Source organism: Rousettus aegyptiacus, unplaced genomic scaffold, assembly GCF_014176215.1.
Source record: "Rousettus aegyptiacus isolate mRouAeg1 unplaced genomic scaffold, mRouAeg1.p scaffold_m13_p_11, whole genome shotgun sequence".
Lineage (NCBI taxonomy): Eukaryota > Metazoa > Chordata > Mammalia > Chiroptera > Pteropodidae > Rousettus > Rousettus aegyptiacus.
Genome location: NW_023416286.1, coordinates 55,292,764 through 55,311,489, shown reverse-complemented (window position 1 = coordinate 55,311,489; position 18,726 = coordinate 55,292,764). Strand labels below are relative to the sequence as shown.

The window sequence follows — 18,726 nt, the reverse complement described above, 5'->3', positions numbered from 1 at the left end:
CTGCTATCATTTTCCTTAATTATAATTCTAAAGTGCAGAGAAATAAGAGTAGCTCCTGACAAAATATATAATAATATTTAAAAGTATTTCTACCAATTATATTGTAAAAAGATACAAGAAAGAAAAGTTCAAAGATTTATCTTACATTTAAACTACAACGGTGAAAGGAAAAGCAGAGTTAGGCAAAAACTGTTACCAATATTCACAGAGATAATATCTCCTGCTTTAAATAATAATAAAAAAATTAGACAGAAAGATTTAATTCACAGAGTGAGTTGAATGACCTTAATTTCCTTTCCTCAAGGCTTCACAAATACATGTTAGTGGGCACCAGAAAGGCTGGGTAAGAAGGTGCACATATCTGTGCCAAGCCATATGACACAGCTTGGACTGTGATCTTTATATACAAACGGTGTACATTTTAATTTCATTCAAAGCTATGCTAATAAAATACATTCAGAACCTTTACTTAACTCTACAGTATTCAGACCTTCTGCATTGTACAAGCTGTCTATTGCCTTTACTCTAATTTGCAAAATGTTTGATTAAATCGCTTACTCACTCATCCACTGAAATGAGAGAATTCAGGATTATGCTGCCAATTTGCTCCCAATACAGCGCATCTACTACTGTTATCACCACCTAAAATGAACACTTTCCCTTCTTGTATGAATTACGCTTGCAGCCCTATAAACATTAGTCTTATAAACTGTGATCTCTAATAAGAATCTTAGCTCTAAACCAAAGAAATTGAAACTGTTGGTTATAAGGCATTACTAGTTACAGTTTGTAAAGTTTAAATAACCATTAATAATTTAATTTCTGCTCTTGTTTTAACAAAAATTATTTTCCTTAAAATATCACTTCATAAATTGTGTGGCATTCTTAAACACTAAGACACACAAGAGACAGATATTGACCCCCTAAAACACAATACAAATTTTATAACAGAAAGGAATCCAAAAGTTGTGCTTTTAGCAAACTATTCCTTAATGAATCTCTCCACTAATTTTTGATCCACTAACGGCCATCAATAGCTACTAAAACATATGTCCACTACTAAAAGCCAGAAGAGCATATTGAGATTCTGGTAGGAATAAAAAATGTGATTCTCATTTAAAAAAAAAAATGTAAAAAGAATGTAGAAAAAAAGTTGTAAACAGTTCCTTACATCCAAATAGCCTGTAACATTTTTAGTTCTTCCCAGCAGTGGAAATAAAGTGGTGCTGCTCAGAGTACCTAAGTACTACAAAGTTACATACAATGCCTTAGGCAAGTATTAAAAACTACCCTCCCCTTATTTAAAAAGCCAGTACAATCACCAGAATGAAAGAATTTAACTATGAGCTGGCCTCATTATATAAGAAAACACATACTGTATGCTCATCTATCTGGCTGATAGTTAAATGAGCATATAGCTACATTTCCTGTCTCTTATTCTCAACAAATTAACTATGACTTCAAGGACTGGATTGCAGCCACCTTCCCATGAGCCTCCACAATGACTCCCACAACTCTCATTCACACCTTTTATTTCAGTCATTCCTCAAAACTCAGAGGAAGCAGTGTCCTTCCTGCTCCATGATTTTTCTGTGTGTCTTTGGTTTATTCTTTCCCAACTGCTGGGCAATTTTTCGCCTTCCTGTATCCTGCCATATTCAGAAGAACCATCCTTTCATCCAAGTTCCTGTTGTCATTTCCAATTAATGATAGGACATTTTTACTTGTTTTCTTATTATAAATAAATCTCTCCCTCCTCCCAATACTACCCCACCTACAATCAGTTAACACTTTCCAAATGTAATAAGTAGAGCAGCTCTCAAGGATGTCACTCCCCATTTTGGAAACATTCTCTAGTTTGCTAATATTTACCACATCCAGCCTAACTCCTCTGCCAGGTTTTTGGACTTCAAGTTATGATTCCTCTAAGCCATCAAAATGATTCCATTAACATTCTCACGAATCCCTAAATGTGTACCTTTCACTCAGCCTTTGACTTTCACTCACATTACTCCCCTTGCCAAAAATATATTTATCACTCTTGCCAATTGAAACATGCACTCTAGTCAGCTAGGTCACCCTTCTCCAAAAGACTTCTTTCTTCTCTCTCTATCTTAGATGGGTCTCCTACAGCACTCCCATTCGCCTTCAGTTGTTTAGGACTCTTTCTCATTTCTAGTATTCTCTGTACATTTCTTTACAGAGTGTTCTAAATATTTTCCAGTAGCTAACATGGAACCAACCACATATTAGTTATTTAATTAGTGTTTTTAAGTTTATTATATAGGATTGTATATTGTCTATCTTCTCAAAAATCTCAGGATCATGTTTTAGTTTCCAAAAAACAGATATTTTTCTTTAAACTAAGTGCATCTTTGGAACAACAACAAAAGCAGTCCTGAAAGGAATAGATTTCGGTAATGACTTATCAATGGGATTTCTGCACATCTTATAACAGCTTTTGTCTCAGATTGTTTGCAAGGATAGTGCCTCCTTCCAAATTAGAAAACAGATTTGTTTCCTGACCAGGATAATCAAGTTAATGCCTTCCCACAGGGCAAAGGTTGGGCAGCTTTGCTAAAACTCCTTGAAAGATGGGGACTGCCTAAACTTAAAGTACCTCGGCTGTGACACAAACCCATTGTAAGCATCAACCTAGCCCACTCAGCACTGCCCCTGGGGGATTTGGGAACAACAGGAACAGATGAGGACATAAAGCTCATGCCGCCTGCTGTGCCCTGAGTAATAAAGTCTTTTATGTCTCACCTAGGAGTCTCCTATCTGCAGCCAGCATCTGTGTAACTGAAGCAGGCAAACTTGTCAGCCTACAAGCTGGGTCAGCTCTCAAACTCTTCGCAGTTTCAGACAATCTCTGGATATTAAGTAAAAGTGAGTCTGTTCTCACTTTTGACTCTCAAAAACAATATGTTGTGTGAAGGAAAAGAACTGCAAAGTGTGAGGACACCATGATTTTAATGACATAACGTTCTACTACAGGTTAAGATAAAGTGACAGACATCAGATTGATGGTTGTGTCTAGGAGGAGGCACAGGTGCAACTACATGGAACCAAGAGGGAGTTTTCTGAAGAGATGGGATTGTTCTATATCTTAATTGGAGTGGCAGTCACAAGAATACGCACGATGATCAAAAGACATCAAATGCTACAATTAAGAACTGTGTGTTTTAATGCACGTAAATTATACACAATAAAAACGCATTATAAGTTCTAAATATCTAAACACTATGTTGCAATATCTTTTAGTTTCAGGATATGATGATTTACAGAAACGACAAGACAATACTGGACACTCTCACATCTATTCTTTGAACATCTTTAGAGAGGCAGCTGCAATACAGCGATTTAAGAGTATAAACTCTGGAGTAAGACTGTGGGTTCATACCCACATATTTCAATTACCAGCAGAGTGTCATGAGGCAATTTCTCTGAATTCTTCAAGCCCGGGCTTCATCTTTTTTAAATAAGTATAACAAATTTCCTCTCTAATTCTGAGGCCTAAATTAGGTAATACAGGTCAAACACGTATTACATAGAAAGCAGTCTTCTAAAGATTAGTTGTTTTATAACTTAGAGCATGTATAACGGTAAGACAGGATTCATAATAATTCAATATTTCTGTGAAAGTAGAGAAGTAATATGCTTTTTAAAATCTAGTAAGATTAACATACATTCATTAGTGGGAACAGTAGTTGGAATGTTTATTTATAATAATACTCCAAAATCATTAATTATACAATCCAAAAAAGCAATAGATCCACATCACAGTTTTTAACCTGTTATGTGAAGCACAGAAATAAATAACTGAAGTCACATAAATGTTACTTTGGGCAAATGTCTCAAGTTTAAACAGATATGTCTCATTTACTTGCTGACATCTGTATTGTAAGCATTTTTTTTGTTTCCTTTTTTCCTTAATATTATGTATGTGAAATTCCAAATGGATTCTAATGCCAAATTTGACTGAAGAGTAAATTGATGACAAAACTTTTGCAAGACACAACTAGAGGAAATATGTGAAAATCTGGGGCATGATCATACAAACACAGGGGACTAGGAAAAGGGGCTGAATTCTCAATGACGGAAAAGTACTTTACTAAAGAAAAGGGCAAGAGGTCAGAACAGAGTTAACCAGACTTCATGGCTCCGCTGATTGGGCCATACTCTATCTTTGGCAAGTGTACCCCTGGTTAATGTCTCCTTAAGAAGGCATATATGCCACAGAGGTACCAGAATCATCTCAGCACTGTGTTCATTAACATTACACTCAAGATTTTAAAAGAAAACATGCTTAGGAAAGAAAAATTAAACAATAAGCAATAATAATGCAAAATTTCTATCCTTTCTAATTTTCTTATTTTTGTTACTGTATCATTAAAATTTCTAATATCTAGTGTCCATTCCATTAAAAGCATTTCTAATATTTTATATCCATTATTGTCTGTCATGTCTGACATATGAGGATATTTACGTCACTGAATTGGCATATCAGCGGACAATTTAAATATAAAAGAAAAAATAAGTTAAGAATAACGTAAATTCCTAGGACACAAGTCATTGAATAATATAAGAGAAAGCATATTAGGTTACTATGTTCAGTGTGACCAGCCAGTAAAATGTTGAAGCAAAATGATGATGACTAGTGAGTGCTTAATTAGGAAACTAACTCAGGCCTTCTACTAAACAGAGTCCTTTCTTTAAGAATTATAACACAGGGTATAAAACAGTAGATGAGTTTTAGACTCTGAAATAAGTGGCTGTTTAAAAAAAAAAAAAAAAAAAAACTTTTTAAAACCCTACGACCCTACAATTGTTTTAGTCTTTAAGCCTTATTTTCACATTTCTTCCTTTTTAAAGTACGAGAATAGTATATCACATACTCCACACAGGAAGTAGAAAGAATAGAGATTACAATACCTCCCAAACTACACTTTATCTAAGAGGCAGCATTACAGAAGAGGTTACCACACACTTCAGTGATCCACTATAATTGCGCAGACAACAAAATGTTATAGGAGAAAAAAAGGCATTTTAATTACAACTACATTCATTTCTATCTAAAAAGCAGGTGCACACACTTACATATGTAAATTCAATAAAGTCTACACTTCCTTCTCTTTTTTTCTCAGACCTGAATACTGAATCTGAAAACTTGGACTTTAATTGCAGTACTTGAATCCTCAAAGTGAACAAAGTACTGTGCACAAAAACACATACTATTGACAAAGAGTTGTACATTACCATTCTTTATTGTAAAGCGTATTTTCCATCCTTAACTACTTCCACGTTTGAAGTCAAGAAAATGGCCTCTTTACTGCAGAACAAGTCCCCTAGAACTGCCTATTTAAATTTTGATCTAGAAAGAGAAACTTGTTAAAGTTTTCTACTTCCTATTAACCCATTTTCCATTTAGAAAAAAAAGTGCAGCTTACTGCCAGCATTAATTTAACATCACATATAGGAATGCTACATTTTCTAGGATTTGACATTTTAAGCAATCTAGAATTACTACATTTTGTAAATACCACCACTAAAAACAGAATGCTCCAAATAGAATATCATTTGTTTCCAAAGACTATCAATACACCAGAGCAATGCAAAAGTAATAATAAAAGTAAAATAGCTCATGACAAACTTTGGGGGTAAGGTTAGGGCTCTAATCTGCAAGTTATCTTGGAGTAAATGCTGTAGCTGGCAAGCACTCACAAGCACCACGAGTATTCTCAGGGCTAATGAGAAATGGGTTAAAACTTCCACAGTCCTATGAGCATTGTGGAGAGAGCCAAGTCTACTCCATGTTTCAAGGAAGCAGGGGTGTTCTATTTGCAAATGGTCAGTCGATCAGAATCAACAGGAGTTGTCCAAATCAAACACCTGTGGTCAGAACACTCTAGACTCCTCCTTCTCTTTCCTTCTCAAATTCAAACTGGACCATTTTTTCTCCAGCCCTTGTCGTCATCTTATTTTGGACTTCACCACTTCCACTCCAGTTGCTCTTCTTCTATGGCCTTTCTACCTTCAAACTTGCCCCACTCAAAGCTATTTTTCACACTGTAACCTAATGATTGTCTGAAGAGTAAATCTCACCATGTCACAAAACAGAATGCATGATCTGTTCTTGACTCCTGATAAAGTTAATTCGTAACTAATGGACCCACAAAATGGAGGCCACCCCAGTGGCCTGGCCCATGTCACAAATCTAAACTTAAGTCAGCCTGCACTTAACAAGAGACATCTGTCAAGGTAACCTAACAGCCACCAACTACAATCCTCCAATTCTGCTTTAGCTGGCTTTCCCCTACTTTAGAAAATAGGACCTGCTAGTCTTATAAAGAAATCCTGACCTCCTACCCGATCATGTTGCCTCTTCTAATGTACTATATAAAACTCACTCTTGCCCAAAATCTCTCACAAAGAGTTCTCCACAGTTTGTGAGGCACTATACTCCCTCAAGCCATGGGCTGTTTTCCCCTGAATAAAGGACATTAAACTTGTTACTAAATTGTTTCATTTTGTCAATTGACAATTCTGGCAATGAGATGAGACCCGGATAATTACTGAAGGTTCTGGGGATGGCTCCTAGATTCAGGTGAAGATACTCTCAGGGCCCTTTTGGTTCGCTGCCTCTTTGGGCCCCTTAGGGCCCTCCGGTAAGCTTCTCTCAGATCAACCTCAGCTTATTTTGTGTTCGGAGCTCTTCAAGTTTGTCTGTCCTAATCTGTCCAAGTGGAAAACTGGGGTGCGAGATACTCTCGATGTCCATGGTGAGGCTTAGTGGACCATCACAGTTGGGTTTGTGGCTAACTTCATCTATAAAGTAAGCACCCTCGGGAGGTCCTTCCAAGTCTCAGGGACTGTTCACAAGCAGCCAGAAATTCACTCTGGTTGAATTAGGGAGAATTAGTTCAAGGGAAAATAATGGGTACCCCTCAATCTAAAGAAAGCAAGATGGCAGCTGTTAAGGGACTCGTAAAAGTCTCACGGTAAGTCCACAGCATAAATAGCTGGAGGATTTGGGGAAATAAAGAGAAGAAATTCAGACTTTTCTGACCAACAGCAAATCAAAATCTAAGGAGGTACAAGTCAAACTACGAGACACCAATAGGGCATCTGCCACTATAAAGAAATCTCATGAAAAAGGATAAATAGATCCACTGCTAATGAGAATCTCAGAAGCCAAAGCCACAATATTGGTAGGCGTGGGGTTGAGCCTTAAAAGCTGTTAGAGTGCTAGCCTCCTAACTCTAAGACTACTGTACTACAATAAATTGGTCATAGAACAAGTTAGATCAATAGTAAGTCACCCACCAACATCAAGAAAGATTCCATGCAATGAGGTACACCATAAAACACCACAAAATCCCCAACCCAGCAGCACATCCTTCATAGGTATTAATTCGGCTCCAAGAGACCCAAGGCTAAACTAAAGAAATGGGATCCTCAAGTTTCAAAGAACTAAGCTTGCCACCTGCTTATTTTATGTGTGAAAGCTCTGGTCCTGGCAGCTGTAGATAACTACAAAAATGAAAACTCTTACATTATAGACAACTTAGGATTACAATAGACATTATGTGGAATGTTTCATTTTGACAAAATCGGTCATTTAATAAGTGCACTTAAAAGTAACGGTTCCCAAATCAAATGAACAGACTCAGATACCTATTTTAATCGACACAGACGCCTCTAAAAGGCTTAAAGATTCCAAAATAGCTTTATTAAAAGATTAACTGCAAAAGGTTAAAGAAAAATTAAGGACATAAGAATTACCTAAAACAAAGACTATAAGACTGACATGACTTCTACTACATCCCTTCATCCTCCTTTACTTCGGTCCTCTATCTAAATTGCCTTTCCACTCTGAAGAGACTATAAGACCATAAACAAAAGTCTACCAAGTCAGTCACCTTACAGACACTCCCATGTGGGCCCGTCTCAGGGTTGACGGGACTCAGAGGGATTCACCAGTAAACCTTCGAACAGTCAAGGGGAATGCTAAAACTAAAATCAATGAAAGACCTTACCAAATTCTGGTAGATACAGGAGCTACACTTTCTACTTTAAACACTCCTTGTTCCAAAGCCTGCAGATGGGATTCTGAAAAAACTGGCAGAAGTGAGCAAAGTTTGAGAATTCTTACCAGAGTCAGCTCTCCTGGATCTCTGCGGGTAGTGCCCAGTTGAGAGAGGAAGGTAAGATTTCACATTGTACCTTCCTTTCCAGGACCTATTGGTTATTGATCCTTTTTCTCCCAGGGATAGCTGCTGGCCTCGTTTGCCACGTTTTGTGTCCCTAGAACTTGGCTTGACAACCGTCAGGTTAGGGGCCCCCAAAATATGGCCAGACAAAAATGTGGCCTTCACTCCATTTGCAGTTAGATATGCCTGGAAAGAAGTGCAGCTTTGCACTCCACTTGCAGCTAGTGTCCTAGTGACTGCTGCCAGCTCTCAGGGGAATTGTCTAAGTGATATTCAGAGCCTGATAGGAACACATTTTAGGCCTTCTCCTCTGGGCTAAATGAAACTATGTAGCCGGAGGGAAAGAAAAGCATTCCAAAGACAAATAGCCCTAAATCTAAAACACAGGCATCTTTTGATTTCCATCTTAGCTGAAGATCTCCCCCATCTAAAGAAGCAAAGAGAAGATAATGTCCTTGGATGGGTGGTTTAGTCCTTTGATGTCATACAGGTTGCAATCCACTTCTTTGAGGAATTAAGAACAATTCTATTTTACAAATCCAGTCTTCACAAGAACGGAAATGCAGCTCTAAATGCAATTCAAAGCCCATCATCTATCTGCTTTACCAATTTCAATACCTTCCCCTAGTCATCTACAAAGGCTTGTAGGAATTGTCAAATTCTAGATTTAGGAAACAAAAAGCCCTTCTGGAGGAACTTGCATTCTTTCCCTGTGGACTTACAATGTAAATGTTCTACTCATTCCTCTCTAGGCCATCTCTTTGAAATACAAACTTCAGGGAGGTAATTCTTATCAGAGTGAAAGGCTATTTGGAAACAAGGCCAATGAAAAAGCTTCTAAAAGTTTAAAGCAGCCAGTGCAGGTAACCTTAATTGATTCCATTTGCCAGAAACACAATTTGAATCTAGCTGCTGTCTTATAAACTAGTGAGTTTTGCATCGTCATGCCCTCAAAATAGTCTCTTGCAATTTCTAAATTTACAATGATTTTTTTAAAAGATTCAAAACGCTTGTGATTTTTTTTCTCCAGATAGCCCAAAGGTGATAGAATGGCAAACAAGCCAGTGTAGATAGACTCCTCCACCAAAAATGTTTAGAGATAGGAAAAGACATCTAGGGAATAATGGATATCATAGAATGCCATGTTTCATCACCAACCACACAATTCTATAAACTGCATGAAGAACTCTTGGTGATGTCACCAGGACAAAATCACCCATTTCTTCTTCCAAGGTTCAAAGCTTCTGTTATTTATGTTTACAATTTGAAACTAGCTCTTGGAACAGTCACTTCCACTGTGAAGTAGTTGCCACATCTCTAAAAGGAGCAGGTTGTTCATGATCCCTAAAGGGGTCCTTTATCTCTGATTGATTTTATATTACAACTTCGAGTGAGATTGGGTGGAAAACTACAAAAGCGTAGACCATAAGAGCTGGGGCCGACCTGAGATTATTGTAATCACAGCCCTTAATACAGAGGCCCAGAACTTGAGCAGCCAGCGCTGGTCTTCCAGTAGCTAGGTGGGAAACTGAGACCACACTTGCTCGCTCGTCCTCTCCCAGTTGGGCACAATCACCAGGAAGCCAGATCCTGCCTTCAGCCCAGTATCCTTTCCTCTAAGTCCTGTAGCAAGCATATCGAAGGGCAAGCAGATGCAGGCGGCTGCCACCTGTAGACGGGCACCAAACTCTTTTGCAGCCCTTCGGCCCTGTGACGCACGGGGGCGCCGCGCGTGGACGTCAGCCACGCGGACCTTAAACCTGCGCAGCTTGAGGGACCCAGGGGCCGGGTCCGCGCGCGGGGTCGCGCCAGCATCGCGGCCCTCAGCCCCGTGGTTTCCATAGCAACTGCTGCGCCCGCCGCTGAGCCCTTCCCAGAGGACCCCCAAGGTCAGAGGTCATCTCTGTGGCAACAAAAACTTCTCGCGCTATGGCGGCTGAGACTGGCCGCTTCCGCCGCAATGCGCAGCGTATCCCCCGGCTCTCCGGGGCCGGTAGCGTTGGTGGTGGGCAGTCCCGGGTGCTCCGGCTGCGGGTCACACTCAAAGGAAGACCGCGCCTCGCTTTGGTGGTCCCCTCTCTTCAGGATCCAGTTGGGCGGACTCTAAACCCGGCTTTGGCCGGGTCACCTAGGGGCCCGACTCCTGGAAGGAGATCCGAGACGCAGAGGTGGCCCTCTCTCGATTTACAGAAGACAAATTATGACAGCTGCTCTAGGAAGCGGGGGCTCTGCCCCAAGCCCAGCATTCTGCCAGACCTCGTCCCTAACAGAAACTCCGCGCCTCCTAACTCGACGCAGCCCGGAGCCCTCCACCTTTGACAGTGGCTCCGGAAAGGAGGAAGCTAAATAGAGCATTTTGGTTGTGGGAAGTACAGGAAGCGACCACGTTTGAGGATGCCTGCTTTAAAACTGGAAAAATCAAGACATTAAGGGGAGGGAGCACCTCCTTTCAAAGCAACTGTAACTAGAGGCTCTTTAGGTACTGTCCATCAGGAACAAAAACATGGCACAAGGAAGGGTCCCAGTTCCCATCTCCAGAGAAATGAGTTCATAAAAGACAAGAACGCTCAACTGTTTTTGTAGAACGTCTTCCTTTTTAAAAAGAAAATGAAGGGCTCTCACAGAAGGAACCTAATGGCGCCCGAACGTTTGCTATTTAAAGGCTAAGAGGGCTGGAGGGGGGCAGGGGAGTTAACTTTCTCAAAGAACCACATTTTTCACTATTAATTCATTTAATAAAAATTATTAAAAACTCTATCATACCAGTTTTTGCCAGTGTACAATGATAAAGGCAATAGTGCTAGATGACTTTCTTAGATGATGTTAGCAGATTCGATCAACAAAAACTTAAGTGTTCCCTACAAAAAAGTCTGCATTATGCCTCTTTTTCACCTTCATGTTTAGGAAGGCCCTAAGAATTCCTCTTTTCAATTTCCTTTGCTTTCATTATTCTCCTTTTAAATTCCTACCGAGCAGAAAATTAGTTTGTAAGCAACTAGAGAACTACGTAGGAAAAACTTCATAACATATTTGGTCCTTTAAAGGGAAGAAGAGCAAAAACAATATATCTCTAAGGGCATATGAAGGAACTGAGAAGTCTCCCTTAGAAAATTCCCTGCCTTATAGTGCTCAGGTTCAGCTAAATCTGGTATGATACACAAAGTAAAAACCTAAGGAACACAGCACAGACTATGGTGCAGAGTGGGTAGATGTCAGTAGGTATTTCTCTCACCTACAGTCCCTCCTGGAGATGGTACTAACATGGGTTCAAACGTTTTATTAATAATATAGGCATGATGCACTGCTTCAAGTACACCAACTGTTTCCCCTTAAGGCATGAAAACTATTTTGAATAAATGCTTCCATTTTGAGGCATCTACACAGTATTTATAGAAAGCTTATGAGTCTATTGAATGAGTTACAATGCCAAAATATGCAAAGGAGTGAAAAGTTCTGTTGTTCTTGTTACTGTATGTATAACAACACTTCATAAATGTCCCCAATGTTTGTGTTGCTAAAATATGGAAGACTGGATTTGAACACTTTGAAAGGAATGGTTCCATGTGGGAAAGTGAAATATAGTGTAGAATTAGCTTTAGCACCTTTTGAAAGCAATGCATCATTTGAACGAATGTTCTCAGTTATGGATGCTGTCTAAGATGGGAACAGGCTGGAAATGGGTACAGCCAGAGTCATCTTTATCTAAAACCAAGGTTAGAGTATCATGCATTGGATTTGTTAACTTGCTAACTTGGATATAAATTCCAAAAATAAAAATCAAATTTCCTAACAGGTCAATACTTGGAAGCCTATATAAACAACATTCTTTGGTTTCATGGAGTGGCACTGCTCTGCAAAACTCATTTTGCTGCTTCAGTAATTAGAAGTCCATTCTAGATGGACTTCAAAGCCAACTCATACTACATGGAATCTCAATCTAAAGACAAGCACATTAGAAGAAGAACCTTATATCTATCTATATGGTATTCTAGCCATGCAGTCTGAATTTGATGTCTCCGTCTGATACATGCTCAGTGTTTAGGAATTCAGGATTGTGGCCCATTTGTGGCATGCTCAGCCCTATAGGAATCCAGGATAAGTGGGCAGTCTGAGACGGAGAAGGAATAAAAAATGCTTACTATTTCTTTTTCCCTCTTCCCTATTTTCTCACTTCTAAACACTACGACAGCCCTAGATGTAAAGGAAGTAGCTTTAAAAGAATAACGTGTATTTAAATGAGTAACAGTGACATACCAGGTGTTTTGGCACCTAAAACTGTTTAGTGAAAGGCAAAAGTGGAGCTGAAAGACACCAAAACAAGTTAGAAATAGAAAGTGCCAGTGAATTCTACCAAACCCTGTTTGTTTCATCTCAAAATTACATGACAGAGAGGGAGACTGAGTTCAGAAAAGGAAACACTCAGGGCCTCAAGTGTGTGGGATTTTCTAAATATGCTCTGCAGAAGTAGGTCTAGGGCATCTGCTTCCTACTCTCCTTGCCACTAACACCAATATTCAATAAAATCAATTTCGATTAGAATTAATTCTAAACATATAACTATTATTCTAAACATATAACTATTTATTCTAAACATATAACTATTACTCAGCTAGGAAAGTAGGGGAAAGTAGGACATTTAAGTGTATGTGTGTGTTTTCTAATGGTAGGTGTATCGTGAGATAGTGTTCATTTTTACGAAGGTAGTAAATTTATATCTAGAATCTTTAAGCTACAGTAATTTATTTTAAAAAGCATATATTGTACAAATATATTCACATTTTATGTAAAAACTACAAAAACTAATTAACACCTCTTATTTAAATAATAATTAATAACTTTTGAGTAAATGAATAACTTTGCCCTTAAGTTCATGGTTCTCTTATCTGCTTATTTTCACACCAACTTGAAATTCCTCCTAGGAACCCTTGACCAAACTATCTATACTTGTTGACAATTTAAAGAATTGGGAATAATCAGTATATTATTTTCTAACTTGCAAAGAGTGGGAAGAGAAATTAATCTACTAAGACATCTTTGCACCAAATTTATGATCCCAGTACTAGTATTTGGTGGTATTCTGCCAAGCTTCTTCATTTGAAACCAGTTACTTATCTTCATTTAAGATTTAAGATAACATAATAGGTAGTAGTCAATCTGTTCTTTTTGTTTTTAACAGTCAAGAGGATTTTAGTCATTGTTTTATTTTAATTGTCCAGTTAACTTCTTAGTTGTACTGCTATCTTAGAATCAGAAACCTACGAATGCTTTCAGACTTCTTGTTAATAGCAGAAGGAGAATGGAACTCCACCACCTACAATACTGAAAAGGAATGGGTAAGCATGGGTTTGATTTAAGCTCAAAAAGCAAAATTTTTAGACGATGAGATACATTAAACTCCCATTTAAAAAATAATTTACAAAATGCTTCAACTCCCAAGTTGGAACTCTAACCCCTGTCGATCTAAGACTAAACTATCCTATTAGAATAGTTGGTGATGTTGTTGGCACACTTTGAGTTAACTCATCAATTCACACCCAAATACTTTAGAATTTATAAACTGCAAAATAAATTGTTCTAAAAACAATTGGTTATTTGTTTTACACCTTCCAAAACACCTTGGAAGAAAAAAAAAGTCTACTTTATTCCAGAGAGATGAAAGTGGGTAGGGCGGGGGAGGTGTAATAAAAAGATCTTGCATCATGTACTGGGAGAAATTAGTGTTTCCAGTAAAAAAGAAATTATAAAAGCCAGTAAGGAAACTTGCTGTACCGTGCTGAATTACTTTCCACTCTCCAGTACTGTGGAGCGACTGACTTCAAGGTCCCTAGACAAATGGCTGAGCCTTTAAAAATTTCTTTTACAGTATTCTTTTCTCAGAAGGGGGCTAAATCTTTTCAGAGGACACAAGAAGGCTTCAAAAAGCACTGTTTTTACTGTGTGAAGGAATAACCCCTCCCCTCCCAACTGCAGCCCTTGGCTTGTCCCACTTAGAGAAGTCTGGCAAAAAGTGTCTTCACATTAACTTGTGAGATAGTAGTGTTGCAGATCTAGGTATGATCAAGGCATCAGCAAGTGTTGAGCTTGATGCCTGGCTAGGGTACACTTCATAGCAGAATTGGAAATGCAGATGGTAAGGTGACAACGCTGTTTTCTCCTTGGGCAATGAATGCTAAGAATGATGGTATCATTTCAGAGTTACTAAACGCTGAACAGTTGAGAGAGAAGGGTAAAAGGACGGGGATGAAGGAGGACGTGGAGGAGAAGGAGGCGGGGGAGGAAAAGAACAGAGGGAGACAGGAGGTAGAGCTGGAGCACAGGGATGAGAATTCCAGGACAGAGGCACAGCTCCCACTGCAGCACCGCGCCCGCGAGTAGCCAGAGGCTACTCCCAGATCCTCAACGGCCACCCAAACTTCCTAGCTCGGGGCAACCGCCCAGCACGCGAGCATCTGCCCTTTTGGACAGTCTAACAACTCGCAGCTTCCCTTCTGCGGTAGCCGTGGGAGCCGCACAGGGTCTCCACACCCACCGCCTCCATCCCCGCCCACCTACACCTCTTCCTCCTTCTCTAGCACAGAGCACCCACAGGCGCAGCCACCTCGGAGCGCGCCTCCCCAGCTACCCTGAATTTACAAGGTTCGAAGCAGAGAGGCAGCAGCCACTTGCTGCCCAACGGCTGGGGCTCCGCGTGTCAGGGCCGCTGTGGGGAGCCATGATCTACTACACCGCAGTGCCAGCGTCAGGAGCATCCACTGCAGGACTGCCTGGCCCCCGCCCCCGCCCCCCAATGCCCCAGACACAAACACCCGGCCCCAGGTTCCTCCTCAGCCTGAATCAAGCCAGGTGACGCCACACACCCCCGATGCCAGTGCGCTCGGCTCCCGGACAGGCTGCGCCCAGCCCTCTCTCCGGCGCGCCGCCGCCACCACGCAGCCCTCCGGCCTGGCCTCCCAGGATCGCTGGCCCACAGCTTCGTGGCCGCCCCAAAAGCCTCCGACTGAGATATTGGAAAGTGAACCCCGGGGACCCAACTCCCCGAGTCACCTGTATTTGCATTTCTTATGTAATGTACTGCAAGTTTCCTGGTTGGAGCTCTTTGGAATGGGGGCGCATGATCACTGGGTTGCTGAAGCAGGCATCCACAGCCCGGCTCATCCCACCCCTTGAGACCCAAACCCAGGGCTTCGATACTGCTTTTTAAGGGGTGGTGGGGGGAGGTAATCGTTTATATTAGAGGGGCTAAGCTTTTATCGGTCTGGGGTTCCTCCAAGGCTTAAGCGCTGCTCAAGTATTCCCAGTGGCAGGAGGTGTCGGGAGGCAGACAGTGGAATGAGTTAATACTCCGACACCCGGAGCAGACGGGGAGGGAGGCGGGGGCTGACGGAGGAACGGGGCCGCGAGGGACCGGGCCTCTTTTACTTGGGTATTGGTGATGGGGTGGCGAATATTGTGCAAGCTAATCAGAAAGTCTAGAGCAGGTTCTCGGCACCGAGCTACGTCCTCGATCCTACAGCAGAAGTGAGAGCTTGGGGTTCTTTCTCCTGGCAACTACCGGAGCTTCATCTGCCTCGGGAAAAACCTTAAGCCATAGCCCTTTGATATTCCATCAAACATCGGCAACCAAATATATTTTTTAAAAAAGTTTCCTCCTCCCTCCTAGTGATGGATTGTGTCACAGTCAAGAGATGATAATGGTTTTCGGGATCACAGACGCCGATCCAGCTGTTACTTGTTTATCCATGCAACACCTCTATATGCAACACTGTCCTGGTTCCTTTTCTGCTTCCCCTGCCTTCCTGCATAGCAGAACTGCAGATCTAGCTCAATGAGCAACAGACAGGTTATTATGAGGAAAAACATAACATGATGCATGTTTTGCTTACCAGTTGGGTTCTTGTTTTTCTTAAGACTCTTGCCACAAAGACACTGCAGCATATGCGTTCCTTTGCTGAAAATGTTCCAAAGAAACCACATTGATTTGGGCGAAAAGCAATCCAGCAGCTTAGACACCCTGAGAAAGAAGAGATCCTTGTGGTTGCATAATAATAATTTGAAATCAGTTCTCCTGAAGAGGGGCACCGGTTTTACCATAGGAAACACGATAATATTCCGGATCTTCTCCCAGTTTTTTCCCCTCACGTGGTATATTTCTTTGAGACTTCTCAGTGATTGTTTTTTTTCGGCCAGGGTGAATGATTTATCCCTCTTGATCACCACTGGATTGTTACCAAAGGGTTGGGGAAAAAATCCTTTTTCAGCATGAAGCCAAACAAAAAAGCAGAGAAATCCCAACTGAGACCAGAACTAATCAGGGAGAACAGTAATGCACAAAAGGTCCCCAAAGAGAAAACCATAGCCTTTTACTTGATCGCTATGAGGATGGGTGGGTCTGCAGAAGGCAAAGCAGGATTCATCTCACTGAGAGAAGACTGCCATTGTGTAGCCCCTAGGAGAGAAGGAAAAAAAACAAAAAGGAAAGAAAGAAAGAAAAAAAAAGAAAGGAAAAAAAGAAGAAAAAAAAAAGAGAAAACACCAGCACACACACTCACACACCAATACCACCTCCGATATCGAGTCTGACAGCCGAAGAAGACACAGCCTCCCTTTTCCCAGTGTCGATTTTTTTATAATCAATCGCCAGTGACCAGTGGGATTGGATTGAACCTGCAGTTCTCAATCGCCACGAAGAAAAGATGCAGATCTAGGTGCCCCCGTCCCTTGTCAGGCTGGTAGTAGGTAGAGAGCGCCACAGATCCCCTTCCTTCTTCCTCTCACTCTCCCAGTTTCCAACAACCCTGAGCATGAGGAAAATCTCCTCTCCGGATTCCTCGCCCAGCCTCGGATGTGAGTTACAGGCATTAGAGGGAAGAGGAGGAGGAGGAGTTGAAGTTTGCATTGAAAAGACTGGCTTTCCATGACGTAGCCACGTGCTTTCAGACCCGTCACCAGTGAGATGCTTCAACCCGCCCGGGGAGGGCAGTGTCACTGCAGTCTCTGCTAGTTCCCCCTTGAAGTCCCCACTGCCAGCACCCGACCCCAGCATTGGACCCTCTCCCTCCTCTGCCCAGCGTGAGTTGGCTTGCTGGGTGTTCTTGGAGCCATCTGACAGAGTCTTCTGTTAAAAGTGAATTTTGAAAAGGAAAATTAACAATTATAATCAGCAAACCTTAAAAAATACATGGGAGGGAGGGGGAGCGGATAGAGGGAAAGAGTAGTTTAATATCAAACACTCTTCACAGCCAAAATTAGTTCCACCTTACATTCTCAAAAGCAGCATCTAAAACATTAAGGGCAACTCAAGTTCCTTTAGTTCTTATTATTGGAGTTCTACTTAAAGTGTTGTTCAAAAAATATAAACTAGGCATATGACAAATACCTACTTGCAATAAACAGCCTGTTAAAAAGGGTAACCACTAAAATCTAGGTGGCAAGCCATGGGGAGGGTCATATGTGCAATGGAAAATTTATGCATTTTCTAGACAACTCATTATTTTTGAATAATTTTTTTTTGTACAGAAAGCACTCTGCTTAAATCACACCTAATTCATTGCTTGTTTCTGTACCCATTAATTAAACTAACATGAAAAGCACTCATTAAATTCACTTCTGATCTACACTGATATACATACAGCCTTGTCACTGGCCACCACAAACTAACCAAATAAAAAAGACAAATGTTTTACTTCATCAAGATATAATCCAGTTTTCTGCTTTCTCAGAAAATCAGAAGATTTAGGGCAGAGCTGTCAATTTATTTTATCTTATTTAGGAAAAAACGCTTTAAAAAGTGCAAAAATAGTACAAACTATTACAAAAAAATAATATAATAAACTTCAGTGTACTCCCTACTCAAAATTAATAAATGTTAGCATTTCATTGTATCTGTGAACTGAAGATTTTGGAAAAGTAGTATTGACTACTCTTACGCTTGTTAGGTAAATGAATTAAAGTTATGTCAACTTATTTCCATTTATATAGGAAAAGTGACATTAAAATTTTAACTCTAAAAATATATATTTACAATCTCCATTTTAATTAAAAAAATTAAAATTGCCTCTACTGGATGAGATTTCAATCTATAATAAACAAATACCTGCAGATTTACATTGTTGAGGATTGACAGAAGAAATTGATTTTAAAGAAAATTAACTCCTTGACTATTAGTTATCAAAAAATGAAAATCTAAGAAACAACTTCCCACAGCTAGAGTTTTCTAACATTTAGGAGAGATTTTCAATTCCAAAATTTGCATCCAATATCTGATACCCTTTTGAAAAACATCAGTCAATTTTGAGGTGCAATAAAAAAGGAATGTAAAACAAGTAAATTCTATTAAGGTTAAGAAACTAGGAAGTTAAATAGTTATGGCCTCAATGTGCCAAAAGAATCATGTCATACGAATTCAAGAAATTACAATGATTAACTGGGGTCTAAATAAAGTTTGAGAAGTAAACAGGGACAACTATGAGTTTATGAATTTAATAACAAATGACTTAGGAGAAGCAGGCTGAAA

The 18,726-nt window shown here is 40.2% G+C and overlaps 1 protein-coding gene across 1 annotated transcript in view; it reads right to left on the bottom strand.

Annotated features, from left to right (window-relative positions):
• FGF14 (fibroblast growth factor 14) overlaps positions 1–17,096 on the bottom strand; it is a 548,307-nt gene extending 531,211 nt beyond the window's left edge. Inside the window, exon 1 of the mRNA XM_016123152.2 lies at positions 16,097–17,096. Within this exon, the coding sequence (XP_015978638.1) occupies positions 16,097–16,304 (208 nt within the window). The 5' untranslated portion in view covers positions 16,305–17,096. The remainder of the gene's footprint in view (positions 1–16,096) is intronic.
• Between the last annotated feature and the right edge of the window lie 1,630 nt (positions 17,097–18,726).